This window comes from Prunus mume, linkage group LG2 (genome assembly GCF_029339155.1).
Source record: "Prunus mume cultivar Tortuosa linkage group LG2, ASM2933915v1, whole genome shotgun sequence".
In the NCBI taxonomy this organism is placed as follows: Eukaryota; Viridiplantae; Streptophyta; class Magnoliopsida; order Rosales; family Rosaceae; genus Prunus; species Prunus mume.
Window position 1 is genome coordinate 3,399,610 of NC_142699.1, and position 15,837 is coordinate 3,415,446.

Genomic DNA, 15,837 nt, shown 5'->3' on the forward strand with positions numbered 1-15,837 from the left:
TTTATGCACTTGCAAGGTTTTAATATTGTTGATAAAAATTACCAACATCACGGTACGGTATTGAGTCCGTCACTACCGATACCGGAAATTTAAATCGGTATGGTACGGTATGCAATTATGGTTTGCCAAAATTGCACTGCATCGATGCTAAATTGGTATCGGTACTATTTCCGTACCAAAATGATACAACTAAAAATGAACCAATTCAATATTCAACACCAAAATAAGTGATACCTAAGTTACAAATTCAAAGATTCAATATCCAAATCCTAATCAACATATTCAATATCCATCAATATATTGAATATTCAAATCAACCAAATCAATATTTATCCATCAACATATTCATCAAATCCAAATGGTTAAAACTCATGCCTTATGGCTTATAAACCAAAATAGTTAAAATTATGCCTTATAGCTTATAAAAATACAAACACAATCCAAACATAAATGACAAAAACATAAAGTTATACTATTCGGTACAGTGCGGTATTGATCGGTACCAAAATCTTGATACCGCTACCATACCATACTCTATTGGTACGGTACGGTACGGTACCGAATATCTCTCCATACCAAATGAAACGGTATGAAATCGGTATGGTACATTGCAATTAGGGTACGGTTTCGGTATTTCGGTTTAAAATGCCCACCCCTAGTTTAAACTAAATCAAGGTCAAGTTTTCTCATATGATATTCATAACTTTCTTCAAAGCCAGCTTGTTTTCTCTCTCGAATCTCTCTTTACTCTCTTTGAAACCCAACTGTCCATATAAGTACCATATATGAGAAATCATTGGGGAAATTAAGGAAGTTTATGGGAGAAAATTTTTATTTTTATTTTTTACTAGTCATGCTCACGCATGTGCCAATTGGTTTTCTTATTTATTTTTTATTTTATTTTTATAATTAAGAAAAGATAACATGAATAGTTATGTTCCATAAAGTAAGACATATAATATGATTTTGTTTTTAATTGTAATTTTTTTTAATATGAAAAAAATGTGAATTTACCATATTATCCTCATTTAATTAATAATTTCAATTCTTAATATTTGAATTAACCAATGACATTTTTTAGTATTCTGAATGTTTCACTATTTTCTGCCTTTTGCTATATATATATATATATATATATATATATATATATATATACATCCATTCTATTGAGAGATCCTCAAATAATTTTATTTGAGGACGCTTAGTACCCTACAATTTTTCTCAATGATTCAAATCATCTATTTTTTGGTCTTCATTCATAGATCACCCTTAAAAACATTAGACAAATCGGAAACCGTTTAGACATCCAATTGTGTCTTACAAAATCAATTAACACGATGCTTCAAGAATGTACTAAAATTCCAATAACTCAAATGAGTGGTCAAATGATATTGGATTCAAGTAATTTTTCGTAGAGATGATCTTTGAATATGTATCTACAAAATAGACGGTTTTGATTAATGAAATACAATCCAGAGTGGGGCATACAAGGGGTGTCCGTTAAATAAGCTTATTTGAGGGATCCCTCAATGGAAGCTCCCTGTATATATATATATATATATATATATATATTTGAGGACACTTCTTGTAGGCCCCATTCGGATTGTATTTCACTAATCAAACCGTCAATTTTAGATACTCATTCAAAGATCATCTCTACAAAAATCACTTGAATCGATATCATTTGACCATTAAATTGAGTTATTGAAATTTTAGTACTTTATTGAAGCACCATGTTCATTGATTTTGTAAAACACAATTGGATGTCAGCTTTCAGATTTGTCTAATTTGTAAGGATGATCTATGAATGAAGACCTAAAAATAGATGGTTTGGATCATTGAGAAAAAAATATTACTAGCACGCGTCCCTCAAATAAAATTATTTGAGATCCTCAATAGAAGATCTATATATATATATATATATATATATATATATATATATAAATGAAGGGGGCGGATCCGTGGCACCATATTTTTTACACAAGTTTTGACACAATTTTTGGGCCTTTAGATTACTCCACTTTTAATGGTTGAGATTACATCTGACATGGCAAAACAATATTTTTTTCTTTAATTTATATTTATATATTGGAATTATAATTAAGAATTCATTCCCTCTCATCTCATTAATTATATTTAAGGGAGTTTCACTAAAACTTTGTATATATTTAATTCATTCATTCTCTCTCTCTCTCTCTCTCTCTCTCTTCTACAGAGAATTCACGCTCCACCTCTGCCTCTGCTTCTTCTCTCTCTCTCTCCGGTCCTTCTCATCCCCAAAGCCACCCTCAACACCACCACCACTCCAACCCCTACCCTACCTAAACCACAAAATCACAGGACTCTCTCTCTCCTTCCTCCGATGCGCCATCGCTTCGGACAAGGAAAGAGGATTTTGAAGATCACTGATCTTGGACTCGTGCCTTCACCTGCAAGAGTTACACGACGAGATTGTTACTCCGCAGTACAGAGCAGTATGGAAGTTCCGCTCGGTTCAACTCATTACTCTACCGACGTGATATGTGGTCCGTCGGATGTCTTTTCGGTACTTAATTCTTGCTTGCTCTCACAATTTCTTTGTTTTCGTTTGGATTTAAAGTCTCAATTAATGACTTGTTAACTAATTAATTTGATTGATTGTGCTAATATTTGATTCTTAAGTCACTCTCAAAACTTACCTCTTTTCTTGTATTTGAGTTTATGTTTGCTGAATGTAATATGTGTATTGTGCTCTGAAGCATATGCTTGGAAGTCTCATCCAGCTTATTTGCCATTCATTAGAGTTCTTGCCTAGTTCTTACTTGTTATTGGAGCCACTCTGCAAAACTGTGTTGAAAGTTTTCACTTCAATCTTATTTGCATTTGATTATCTGTGTATGTTTTATGCCAGCATTGAGTCTTATTTATTAATCCCATATGCAACTATAAAAATTGGTGGAAAGAGTAGAAAACGAGCCATAATGGCCAAGATAGCTGCTCTTGCAAAAAAAGGCCAGAAAAGGATGTCAAAGTTTCCACTGTGATGGATACTAAGAATGTAAGTTAATGAACTGGTTTACGGGTTTTTTGGTGCTTAATTTTTAGTTTGTGCTACTTATAATTTATTTAACAGAAACTAATGTGACATTTTGTTCTTGCAGAGGCTGAGTTCAAAAAACAAAAATCAAGTATGATGCTTTGGATAAATTAAATGAAGAGCTTGTAAGCATCTTTTATATCTCTTATTTTAAACTCAACTGGTCAAAGCTGAGAAATTTTATGCTTGCATGACTATTGGACTGATAGTTTTTAGCTTCTATTGGCTCTCAACTAGTATGCTTGTAAATTTTGATATTTTTCAATATTGTTTCTGAGACTAGCTTAGTGTGTATGCTCAATGATATGCATAAATATCTATTTCTGGTTGCTGGTGATTGAGAATTCTATTGCTAATGTGACATTTTGTTCTTGCAGAGGTTGAGTTCAAAAATCAAGTATGATGCTTTGGATAAATTAAATGAAGAGCTTGTAAGCATCTTTTACATCTCTTATTTCAGAATCAATCTTGTTTTATTCATGCTGTGCAAATCCCATATTATGTTCTGTCAACATCTAAGGTCTCGTTAATCGATGCACAGACTACAAGCAACTAAAAGCCAAACAAATCGAATAGCATGTAAAATCAGGGGTATGCACCTGTATTTAAAGAAGGCACAAAGTCTAAATGTGGCAGTCATGGTGATATGCAACTGTCAAATGAGAAGAACAATCGTGATGAAGAGTTTGAGCATGACAGTAATGGATACAGTGACGTATGTTGCAAATGACGAATTTAATGGGTAGAATTACAATGACGAATACAATTTTAATGAATTATGACTCAAATAGTCAACTCAATTTTCTTGATTTATATTTTTTTTTCATTAATCAGTTGTATCATGTTACGATATATAAGTTAAGCAATTGAATCTTGTGGTTTTTGACAACTTTTTCAAATTAGTATCAGTCTGAGGAGAGATGCTATTGAGCATTGTCTGTATGTGAAACTCTTCGAACTATAACCATGAGCAAAATTTGTAAATGGGAACACTGAATTGTTGGTTCAAAGTTCACATTAAGAAAGTGTCAGATCCAATGCATTTAAACCAACACATGGCATGCCACATTTTTATAGATGTAGAAGGAAATTAGAGAGCTGAAAAAGCAACTCGATCTTGCTCAATCACGGGTGGAGGATTTACTACAGATGGTTGGAAATGATAATGATTCAAGACAAGTAGATAATTTTGCCTATGTATTTTGGGATATTCATCAATAGAGTGCACAATTGTGTGACACCGAGCAAGTTCATTCTATAAGGTCTTTTGAAGAGAGTTGAGTTATTATTTTGCTGTAAGTTCTGTAACAGAGCATCCACCATTATTGTGTTCACCATTTGCAGGAAATTTCCAGCCTTTCCTGTTGGCGGAGGCTCTTTGGTTGCTGCAATCCAGGGTATGAAACAAGCACCAACTAAAGTTTTTAAGAAGCCAGAAGCATAAGAAATTGAGTGTAGAGAGAAGCACCAATTGACAACAATGTTTCCCCTGTTTTCTTCTTCCTAAATTCAATACTGACAATACCAAAAAGCTTCTCAATATTTTATACAAGTCTAAGCGAAAAGGCTTCTTAATATTCCATACAAGTCTGAAGAAAATTTCAACTTCCAAGCTGTTCAGAGTTTGCTAGTGAGAGCAAGATACTTGGTATGACAGCCCTAAGCTATAATTTTGCATGTCTTCTTCTTCCTTAACTCAACACTGGCAACACCAACAGCTTCCCAACTCGTAAAGCCTTGGCCTCAACTTCAACCTCCTCACCAGAGTAAGCAGAATTCAAGTATGAAACATTGCTATCTATTGAAACTCCGAAGCTGGGAAGAAAAAAATAATCATACAAGGGACAAGTTAAAAACTTTAACCTATGTTTTCATTCAAACCATACTTATTGATCAAATAATTTATTCAGTGAAACACTTCATTGATCAAAGCTATAAATTAAAAACAACTCACCATTAACAATATTCTTAGTCATCACTCTCCACATCTTGGCACAAGTCTTCTAACTCTTCTTTGCCTGAATTTAGATTCATAATAATCAAGTTAAACATAAGCTTTTAACCTTATTATTAGAAATAACAATAATAAAAAGTGAACAAACTTACATGGATTTGCTGATTCATTCTTTCTTCTTTTCAGATTTGATGGACAATTTCTTTTGTCCTGTTGTGCTATCTTTTTGCATAATGTACACTTTCTTTTCTTCCATTGTGTCAAATACCATCCCTACATATGGTGCTTTTAATTGTGCCACTTTCTATTTTGGAGTACTTTTTTCACCATTCTCCACTTGAATTATCTGCTCTACCTATTGAACATATTAATCTTTCTTAACGATGCAACTTAGAAAAACATTAATACATATGTTAATGCAATATTAAATATAATGGAGTAGACTTTGGAGTGGTGGTGGTGTTGAGGGTGGCTTTGGGGATGAGAAGGGACCGGAGAGAGAGAGAGAAGAAGCAGAGGCAGAGGAGGAGGCGTCAATTCTCTGTTGAAGAAAGAGAGAGAGAGAATGAATGAATTAAATATATACAAATTTATAAATAAACTCAATCCTAGACATATATTTATAAAAAAAAACCCAAGCACTATTTAAACATAGAAACACACCCAAAATCAACCCCAAAGTCAACTTTTTGGGTGTGTTTATAAATGGGTTTTGAGTGTGTGTAATGATGGGTTTTGGGTGTGTTTATAAAGTGTTTTGGGTGTTGGGTTTTTTTATAATTTCAACCTCCATTTTGGGTGTTTTAGTGAAACTCCCTTAAATATAATTAATGAGATGAGAGAGAATGAATTCTTAATTATAATTTCAATATATAAATATAAATTAAAGAAAAAAAATATTGTTTTGCCATGTCAGATGTAATCTCAACCATTAAAAGTGGAGTAATTTAATGGTCTAAAAATTGTGTCAAAACTTGTGTCAAAAATATGGTGCCACGGATCTGCCCCCATAAATGAATACATAAACTCATAACCCAAATGCTAACAGGGTCAATAAAGAACGAACCCATAGCCCATGGCCCGTTAGACAAAGAGCGTGCTGATACTGTTTGTGGTAAAGCACAGAGAGAAGCAAACTGAAGACGCAGTGCTTGCCGTCATTTGTTTCACTCTCTCCCTCGACATGCTTGCTTGACTCAATCGACAGTTTTTGGTGTCAAACGCTAGTAGCAGCTGCTGCAGCATCGGTTAAGGTACCACTCTCTGTTTCTCACTTCTCTGACTTTCTAGTAGAGAATTAAAATCCCAATTACATAGCCAAAATGATCATAAAGCAACTTCTCAAACGTCACCCTTACTGTAACTCTCCCTCCTATGCTTTCTTTGTTTACTTGAAGCTCTTCTCTTCAATCCCATCTACTTATTCTTGCTCTGATATTGAAACCCAACTGAGGTTTCTTTGTGATAAATCGAATCCTCAGATTTCAGAGGCCGTTTCGCTTTTTCGGGGTTCCATCGATTCTGACCGCTTGCCTTCTGGGGGAGCCTGCAATTTGCTTGTGCACACTCTCACAAGGTCGAAAAATTATGAATTGGCGTTTTCGGTTTATAGTAAGATGACCCATGTTGGTATTTTTCCGAGTTTTATATCATTGAGTTGTTTAGTTGCATGTTTTGTTAATACCAATCATGCCAAATTCGCACCTGGGGTCTTGGGATTGGTATTGAAGCGTGGATTTCAGTTAAATGTGTATGTTGTGAATCTTATGTTAAAGGGTTTGTGTTCTAATGATGAGGTTGAGAAGGCAATGGAGCTGTTTAGTGTAATGGGAAGAAATTGTGTAATCCCGGATATTGTTAGTTACAACATTCTTATACACGGGCTCTGCAAGGCAAAAAAATTGAAAGAAGCTACAGAATTGTTGGTTGATATGGAGATGGCAGATTCTGACCCAAATGTGAAGACATACAGCACTTTGATCGATGGATTTTGCAAGGATGGCAGAGTGGATGAGGCAATGGGTTTGTTGGAGGAAATGAAGCAAAAAGGTTTGGAACCGGATGTTGTTATGTACAGTACCCTTATAAGTGGTTTTTGTGATAAAGGGAGTTTTGATAGAGGCAAAGAAATTTTCAATGAGATGCTAAAGAAGGGTATTCCTCCTAATGTGGTTACATATAGTTGTTTCATACATAACCTCTCCAGGATGGGGAACTGGAAAGAAGCCATTGCGATGTTAAATGATATGACTAAGTGCGGAGTTCGCCCTGATACTGTTACTTATACAGGCTTACTTGATGGGCTTTTCAAAAATGGAAGGGCTACAAAAGCCATGGAGCTATTCAATTTAATGTTATTGAAGGGTGAAGAGCCTAACACTGTAACATACAATGTTATGATTGATGGACTATGCAAGGAAGGGTTGGTCGATGATGCTTTTAAGATTTTGGATATGATGAAGGGTAAGGGGAAAAAGCCTGATGTAATTACATACAACACGTTACTGATGGGACTTTCTAATGATGGGAAGGTTGATGAGGCCATGAAACTTTACAGTACAATGTCAAAAGACGGGAACTTTGTTGAGCCAGATGTTATAACTTATAACATGCTAATTTTTGGACTCTGCAAGGAAGGCGATCTTGATACGGTTATGGAGATTTGTAATACAATGGTTGAAAGGGGCATTGCTTGTAACATATTTACTTATAATGCTATGATAGGTGGATGTCTACAGGAAGGATTAGTGGGCAAGGCCATAAAGTTCTGGAGACATGCACTTGACTTGGGATTTGTTCCGAACTCAATTACTTATAGTCTCATGATCAATGGATTTTGCAAAACTCATATGCTTAAGTTTGCAAAAGGACTTTTTAGCAAAATGAGAGCTTCTGGGGTTAATCCTACTTTGATTGACCACAATGTTTTGATGCTGTACTTGTGTAAGGAGGGTAGTTTGGGGCAAGCTAGGATGTTATTCGAAGAGATGAGGAGTACAAATTGTGTTCCGAATCTGGTCTCATTTAATACAATTATTGATGGAACTCTCAAAGCGGGAGATATTAAATCTGCTAAAGACTTGCTAGAGGACATGTTTAAAATGGGTTTAACTCCTGATGCAATTACCTTTTCCACATTAGTAAACCGATTTTCAAAACTTGGGCTTTTGGATGAGGCTAAAATAGTTCTTGAGAAAATGATTGCTTGTGGTCTTGAACCTGATGCCTTTGTATTTGATTCTTTACTAAAGGGCTATAGTTCAAAGGGTGAATCAGAAGAAATCATTAGTTTGCTTCATCAGATGGCAGACAAGGGTGTTATTCTTGACTCAGAAATCACTTCTACCATCTTGTCATGCCTCTGTCAAATCTCAGACGATTATGATGTGATGAAAATTCTCCCAACTTTTTCTCAAGAAACATCGAAAGGAGCAAGCATCTCCTGCAATGAGCTATTGATGAAACTCAATAAATCTTACCCAGAACTTAAATTATAAGCTGCTTGATGTTCTTCATCCCAAGAGCTTCCAATGTAGTGAGAAATCTGCAGCCAGTGCTATATTATGTAAGTATTGTATTGTCTTTCATTTTGTACAATTTTGGAATGTACCCCATTTATTCTTTTCTCATGGAATGGCCTATTTCCGGATTCAGGATGAATTGGTTTTGAAATATAAAGTTAAGATTGAAATTTGTTGTGGTTTGGTTGGTTATGTAGAATGGTACATTCTTTTGTCACTTAGGATTTTGTTTCTCTGAATATTATGTTTGTAGTGTTTTCCAGCTTTGCCTCCTTCATTACTATATAAAGGAATCTATATATGTCCATTTGCATTATTCGTTTATTATTTACTTTTGTATTTTGGAAGGATAGAGTAATTGCAGTATCAAAGCATCCTTTTATCTAACATTAGTTATGTATGTATTTTTTTTTTTTTTTGGATATGCAGGATTAGTAGCTGAGAAACTAGAATGAGGAAGTTCTGAGCGGAACTACCACTTTTAAAAGTATGTATTCAAAAGGATCTGATTTGATTATCGGAGCTTGAATATATATAATATATCTTGAATTGTTATTCTTGCCTTCATCATATTAAACAACATGAATAACAGTAAGAGTGCATCTGCATTTGAAGGCAATTCAGGCCTTTGGACGTACGATACTGATTATTTAAATTTATGTATCTTTTATTTGTTTTGGCTGTTTCTGGCACTTGGTTGTACTTTTTTGGTTTTATATATGTTCCATCTTCTGTAGTTACACGTACATTGGCATGATAAGAGACCAAAACTCATGCGTTTAATATCATGTTTTGGCACCTTTGTTTTCATCCTCTAATCGATTGTGATTTTGTTATCGTGGCACCTCCATAATGAATTACGTAGAAGGGGTATTTATAATAATCTGACCCTAGAGTGAAAAGGAAAATTAAACTTATTCCAGGAAAGAAATCCTACTGAAATCTGGAAAAAACTAGAAATCCTAATGAAATCTGGAAAACTTAAAGAACCTAGGAAACTAATTAATAATTCCCTCTTCCATCTCTTCGTTTGTAAACCCTAATGGGGTTGACAAAGATGTCCTCATCACATGATCAGGAGGTGCTGCATTTGCATTACGTAATCTTGGGTAAAGAAGCATTTCACATATGTTGTTTGCTAAATGGTTCTTGCATTTATAATTTGAAAAATGCTCTGTGTGTAAATTTTTTTGGTCCATTAAGGATAGTTGACGGGATGCATGTCAAATGCCAGGCAATCCAAGAGGTAGAACATGGATGGAGGTATTTTTTTGGGAAGTAAGAAAATGTGGCCTCATATTCATGAAAAATGACGTCATTTCTGGCCTCTGCTTACATGTCCACCACATGACTGGCATGCTTTCCATCAAGGATCTTTAATGGAAATTTATCCTACCATTAAACTTCTCTTTTGACATAGGAAAAGCCCTTTGACAATGCATACGTTTTCAACAGTCAAGCATTCCTTTGCTAGTCGTTCTTCTATTTGGCCAAACCCCTTTATGAAAAAAATATGGTATAAAGGATTTGCCCCATTTGATATATTATCAGCCAAAGAGAAAAAAAAATATATATATATATATATATATATATCTTATTGTGTTATAAGACTTTTGTAAACCCAGGTTTACTGTGGAATGGCATAAAGTCCTTTTCTGAGATGATTCTTTAGTCATCATTATCAGGTGACTAAACCCAGATTTTGTCAAATTCACTAAGCGCCTTTCTGAAGTGGAGCTTGTTGCTTGCATATTGCATATGGCCATTACAGTAAGAATAAAAGCCACAAATGCTCAGCAATAATTCATCATTGTTTTTTATTTTTCCACCAGTTGTTACTCCTCTTAACAAATTCAGCTAGAATTGAAGCTTTGGTGTGGTTTGAAATCATTCCATGTGAAGAAGTATTATGCCTACCTGGTATAATGACTTAATTTATCAGTATGCTAAGAGTTTTTTGTCCATACTGTTTCTTTTTTAATATATTATTTGTTACAATTCCCTTCCCTCTCTTATGCAGTTGCATTTTTTTCTCCATGTAGCATGGATTCATTGGTCATAGTGAAGCTGCGCGGTGTGCTGAGATTCAGATAAAGAAATTAGTTGGGACTTGATCCGTCGTGGCAAATCTTGGAGTCATCTCCCTTGTCCTTCAGCTTGCAGATGTGGTGAAATTTGTTTGAGGAATGTCGTGCAGGTTGGGTGATTACAAAAGGGTTTTACGAGTCACAAAGTATGCAGTTGAAGGTCTAGGGAAAAAAGCAAGGCAGGCAAAATTCTTTTGGGGTCGCAGGGTGTGGTATTTTTCAATCACGTGGAGAAAAATATTGACTTTTGGGATTATTCAGGGGTGAGTGTGGATGAACTTATGGATCAAGTTAGTTATTGGCATGCACTTCAGCTTCAGTCACTGTAGAGTTGAGGAAGTCTCCCTTGTCAGCATTGTTGCTGGATTTTGATGCATTCTGGCTTGACTTTGGAGGTCTGATTTTTTTAATTTTTTGTTTTCTGTAATTTAGGCAGATTAGAAAGTTTTATTATGTTGATGTCATTTGAAACTGGACTCCTTGTCCAGAGTTGTTCCATCTGCCATTCTCTTTCATAAAATTCTGTTTCTTTTCAGAAGAAAAAAGGGAAAAGAGAGCAAAAAAGGTGGTGTTGGCTGTATTTTACGAGAGCATTTCTGCTCACCACCCGTAATTGGTGGTGAGCATTACCACCATGTTAATGATTGTTGATGAGTTGAATTTTTGTGGTTCATGTAGCAGCGAGATTAAATCACACTCATCCAACGATCACCAAAATTTGAAGAGAGTGGTGGGCAAAAATGTTTTCACATTTGCCAACAGGTTCAGCTGAAGCTGTTTCTCCGCAAATGATGTAACAACGCACATGGGGTGCATATTGAGGTTGTACAAAAGACAACGTATGTGGTGCATATTGAGGTTGTACAAAAGACAGGTTTGCATCTTGATGAGGTTGTCCTTTGTACGCAGTAGACATCATTTGCAAAATGAGAGACCTAAATATGGGAGATCCCACGATAAATTTGTGAAGTTTCTTGTTTGGTTAATCTAGAGGCGGGATGGGGGTGGTGCAAGGTTACTATGATGCAACAATTTGTAATTATATTATTTCTAATATTGATGAAATAATTTCTATTATATTATTTTGAGTACTTCAAATATTGATCAATTAGTGTTCCCCCATGATATCTTACAAACTATTGGTGCTATACGTATTCCAATTTATCCCACAGAATATCAACTTGCTTGGGGTCCTTCTACTTCTGGTAAATTTTCTATTAATTCAGCCAAACGTCTTCAAATTACTCATATTAGTTCCTCTCTACATTCTTATTTAGCTCGCCCTTGGAAAATAAAATTATCCCCAAAGATAATTTGTTTTTTCTTGGTTGTTTTTACAACTTAGACTTAATGCTTGGTAACGACTCTCATTTTCTTCCTATTTCTAATCTTTTTCCATTTTGCAACCTTTCTCCTGGATCTTTTACTCATTTTTGTTCTACATGTAACTATTCATATCAACTTTGGAAGCATCTTAACTACGAGTAGTTTGCATACGCATTATAATATGAGTGTACAAGAAGGTTGATAAAATATTTTATGAGTATACTTTCCTTTTAGGAAATAGTATCAATAAATATCCGCTTCTACTATAACACGTGGACAAGTTATATCATATAACCATATTACCGTACTATCCTATAATCTCCAACAAGTCTCTCTGATGTGGAGTATATATATAAACTTGAATACGTTCGTCACCATTTTCGTACAAAATGTCATAAAATGTAAAATATATTAAATAATTAATAAGCTTGAAAACATTTACCAAACCTTAGGGAAATAATTTATAAACAATAAGTCAAATAATCAAGCGCTTATCAATCATTGTGGTTGGTCAACTAACATACATGGTTCATGAGTTGACACTTACCAAACCAAAGGAAATGTGTCATAACCTCCGACTTGAAGTTTGCCGTCAGGTTTTCTACAAGCTTATTTGTAGAATCTGTTGTTCGACCGGACCTTTAATTGGCGTGTTAAAGTTGGTGATAATCAAAGTTTATTTTACATCCTAACTCTTTTTTTAGTTAATTAAGTTGACACCTAATGTATATGCATCACCCAAACTTTCTATACATAAAAAAAAACAAAAAACAAAAAAACAAAGTCTACTTATAGAATATTTTGTCTAATTAATATTCACCAATTATTAATTACTTTTTATATGCAAAAGAACAAGAACACGGCCTTCAGAAGTTAAGGTACACCACTAGGGTCTAATAGCATGCCAGAGACAGAGATCTCTAATAGTCAACTAGGAAGAAGCTTCACAAAACAAATTGAGCTTATGAGAAAGAAGCTTGTAAAAACTATGGTTTTGGATATTGAAGTAAAATGATTGATATAGAGCCACTACCAACTATTTAGCTGGTTAGGTATTTGATTTTGTCAGCTTAGCCAGGTCTGCTGGAGCGAATATCCTCCTTACTCTAGACTCAAGTTGACAATTTAGCTAAGTCAACTAAAGTAAATGTGCTCTCCATTCTGGATCGAAGTCAACAGCTGAATCTAGTCAGTTAGAGCAAATGTACTCTCTACTTTGATCTCGAATTAATTCCATGTGTATAAGATTTGATTAAAGTAGAATAGTATATAAAAAAAAAGTATCTTATTTTGTAATTTTCCATCTTCGGTCCCTTTTAAGTTAAAATTTGAATTAAAATGTGATATGGTAATGGGATTGTCGATGATCCTCTTTATGATTTTGCTTCTTATTATTATTTTTTAAAAAGTAGCACCCTTAATTTGCTTTCGGCTTACTAAATGATTTTTGTCTTCATTACATCCGTCTAGTCTTACCGCAATGAACGCATGTCTAGTACGTGGCACCAAGAAGATGACCAACTTTTGAACAAGGAAGAAAAGAAATTATTTAATATATATTCAATCAAATGTAAAAAAGAAAAAAAAGTTTACAACCCCATAAACACTTATCTGCTAGAGATCGGAGAGAGAAGAAGATCAAGAATGAAGATCATCTTCATAATCTATGGGCAAAAGGGTCTGCCTAAGCGAGCCCTATGACTTGGAATGGTGAAGTGCCTAATTCTACCCTCTTGTTCTCTCAAGTATCCTTCACAAAGGAAAGCCTTTGAGAATTTATCCTCTACATTTCTGTCCACATCATGCACAAACACATCAGTCTCCCCTTCCTCTCTGTTCCTCCCCAACAACCCAGCTGTGTATATGGCACTCATTCTGCCTGGAGCTCCATCAAAGTACCCTGTGGGTGCATCCACCATGATCAAATCCCACTCTATATCATACACCTCACTTGGCCAGTTCTTGAGGGCCAATACACACTTTGAAAATCTTGGATCCCCAACAACTTTGCACTGTTCCTTCATCCCAATCTCCATGAGCTTGTCTGCTTGGTGAACCTTGGTGTCATAGGAAACATGGTAGGCCTCTAAGTTGGGTAGCTTTTGTTGGATTTGCTCAATCCATGACTTATCTTCTTCCAAGAAAACTGTTCTTCCTCCATGGTTGAGAGCTGTCCACATCAAGCTGTCAAGTCCAAGGCCAAAGACTAGGAAATTGCAGGGTGATTTCTTTTGTAGGATTCTGGATGAGACTGATATTTCTTTGATGGTTTGTTGTGGGGTGATGTTTGTTGTTGCATAGTGAATGATGGCATTGGCTAGGGAAGGTGGGGTTTTAGTGCATGTTGGGATGAAGGGTTGTTCAAGGGAAGGGCATGGTGTTGAGGATTGTGGGGATTTGGAGTGAGGGGTTGAGGTTGAGAGATGGGCTTGGGAGATGTTGATGGATGTGGATGTGGATGGGGTTTGGAGGGGAGATGAGAAGTTTGATCTGATTATGAAGATGGTGAAGAGGAAGATGAAGAAGCAGCAGAGGAGGATCAGGTTGAGATTGATGCCACATTGAGTTTTGGACCTCATGGTTCTTGATTGATGATGAGAGAGAGACAGAGAGAGAATTGAGGTCTTGGAGGTTTTATTGAAGGGGAGAATGGATGAAGAGAGGGAGGAGAGAGGGCATTGTTTGTTTCCTGCTTTTCATAAGGAGGCAGAGGGAAATAGTGGAAAGGGTACCTGAGAATTAGATATTTTTTATATGAGTAAAGCTGGAATAGTAGTAGATCCATGGTAAGGTATCATGCACCATAAAAAATGCATTAGCAGAAAATAATGCTCAAAATAATTCCAAAGGGAGAAGCTTTTTTACCCTCACATCTACTATAAAATACATAAATAGCTTCCTAATCATGGATATAATTTCATGGGACCCACCCAGGGTTGTATATTATTGTCTTTTTAAAAGGAATTAGAGAGAGAGAGAGAGAGAGAGAGAGAGAGGCAATAATTATTCTATATTGTGGTTTCTAAAATCTTCATCTTAGAAGTGAAGCAAGATAGGTTGTTGGAGGCTTGATTTAGACCTAGCCTATTTTTTTCGGTTGGTAGAAATAATAACATGGTTGGTATTGTTTGTTGTAGCTGATAGAAGATGTGATGTATTCAGAGAGGTTGTTGATAAGAGTCATAAGAACATGATATTGCCTTTGATTATATAATGTCTTTTGAAGCTTTTTGAACATGGAGTAGTTATAAACAGCCCTTGATCTCATTTTATTGATGTTTTGGATTGAGATTTAGACATCTGTTTAGCACAAAATTGGAACTTGGTCTCTACATTGTTACAAGACTTTGAGAAGACTCCATAGTTTTTTTTTCCTTCCCTTTTTCTTTTTGTTACTGACAAAACTCCATAGTTGTTGAATTAGATTGCACGTTACGGTCCAATCTGACATCTGCCTCATCAAAAGAGGCAGAAGTGTTGACGTTCTATTTTCTCTTAAACACCTTTTGTTGTTCACTAGTGTGTGAGGCTGTGTTTTATTGTTTTTCATTGTGTGTGTGGCTGTTTTTATTGTGTACATAATCACGTTTATCTTTATAGATTAGAGTAAATAAAAAGAGTTATTTAATCATGTGGGCTCCTTAAAAGTGAATAAAAAGAAGGAACATATTAGGCTCCTTATATGCTTATATGCGAATCGGTATAGATCAATTAGTTAAGTTTTTTCATCTTCATATATGTGGGTTAGAGATTTGATACTCTAGACGTCTAATGAATATTTGTGTAAACTTTCCTTCTTTAATTGCTTGTACTAAAAAAAATTCATTATTTTTTCAAACAAATCACAATTTGACATGTGTGTCAAAACTTTTC

At 35.1% G+C, this 15,837-nt stretch overlaps 2 protein-coding genes and 2 long non-coding RNA genes across 12 annotated transcripts; 2 read left to right on the forward strand and 2 right to left on the reverse strand.

Moving 5' to 3' along the window:
* The first annotated feature begins 2,936 nt into the window (after positions 1 to 2,936).
* Positions 2,937 to 3,960, forward strand: LOC148919435 (uncharacterized). Its single transcript, XR_016124421.1, has 4 exons — positions 2,937 to 3,037; positions 3,141 to 3,201; positions 3,454 to 3,507; positions 3,618 to 3,960. It is a non-coding gene; the product is annotated as an uncharacterized LOC148919435 (long non-coding RNA).
* A 171-nt stretch (positions 3,961 to 4,131) lies between these two features.
* On the reverse strand, positions 4,132 to 5,435 carry LOC107881192 (uncharacterized). Its single transcript, XR_016124422.1, has 3 exons — positions 5,183 to 5,435; positions 5,031 to 5,094; positions 4,132 to 4,891 (listed from the first exon to the last, which is right to left on the reverse strand). It is a non-coding gene; the product is annotated as an uncharacterized LOC107881192 (long non-coding RNA).
* A 658-nt stretch (positions 5,436 to 6,093) lies between these two features.
* On the forward strand, positions 6,094 to 11,715 carry LOC103319334 (Tetratricopeptide repeat (TPR)-like superfamily protein). Of its 9 annotated transcripts, none has more exons than XM_089047031.1 (4): positions 6,094 to 8,595; positions 8,981 to 9,038; positions 10,384 to 10,471; positions 10,572 to 11,715. In XM_089047031.1, exon 1 carries the CDS (start codon positions 6,353 to 6,355, stop codon positions 8,525 to 8,527), a length of 2,175 nt encoding a protein of 724 aa, XP_088903157.1. In that variant the 5' UTR covers positions 6,094 to 6,352; the 3' UTR covers positions 8,528 to 8,595; positions 8,981 to 9,038; positions 10,384 to 10,471; positions 10,572 to 11,715. The 9 variants fall into 9 exon arrangements, with proteins under 9 accessions (XP_088903157.1, XP_088903158.1, XP_008219083.3 ...); XM_089047032.1 differs by having other exon boundaries at positions 10,594 to 11,715; XM_008220861.3 differs by lacking the exon at positions 10,384 to 10,471 and having other exon boundaries at positions 10,594 to 11,033; positions 11,175 to 11,715.
* Positions 11,716 to 13,486: 1,771 nt separating this feature from the next.
* LOC103319335 (glucuronoxylan 4-O-methyltransferase 3-like) lies at positions 13,487 to 14,683 on the reverse strand. Its single transcript, XM_008220863.2, has one exon. It carries the CDS (start codon positions 14,541 to 14,543, stop codon positions 13,629 to 13,631), a length of 915 nt encoding a protein of 304 aa, XP_008219085.2. The 5' UTR covers positions 14,544 to 14,683; the 3' UTR covers positions 13,487 to 13,628.
* Between the last annotated feature and the right edge of the window lie 1,154 nt (positions 14,684 to 15,837).

Excerpts from the sequence above, each read along its gene's own strand:
- LOC103319334 (XM_089047031.1), top strand. The coding sequence starts at position 6,353 with ATGATCATAAAGCAACTTCTCAAACGTCACCCTTACTGTAACTCTCCC.
- LOC103319335 (XM_008220863.2), bottom strand. The coding sequence starts at position 14,543 with ATGAGGTCCAAAACTCAATGTGGCATCAATCTCAACCTGATCCTCCTC.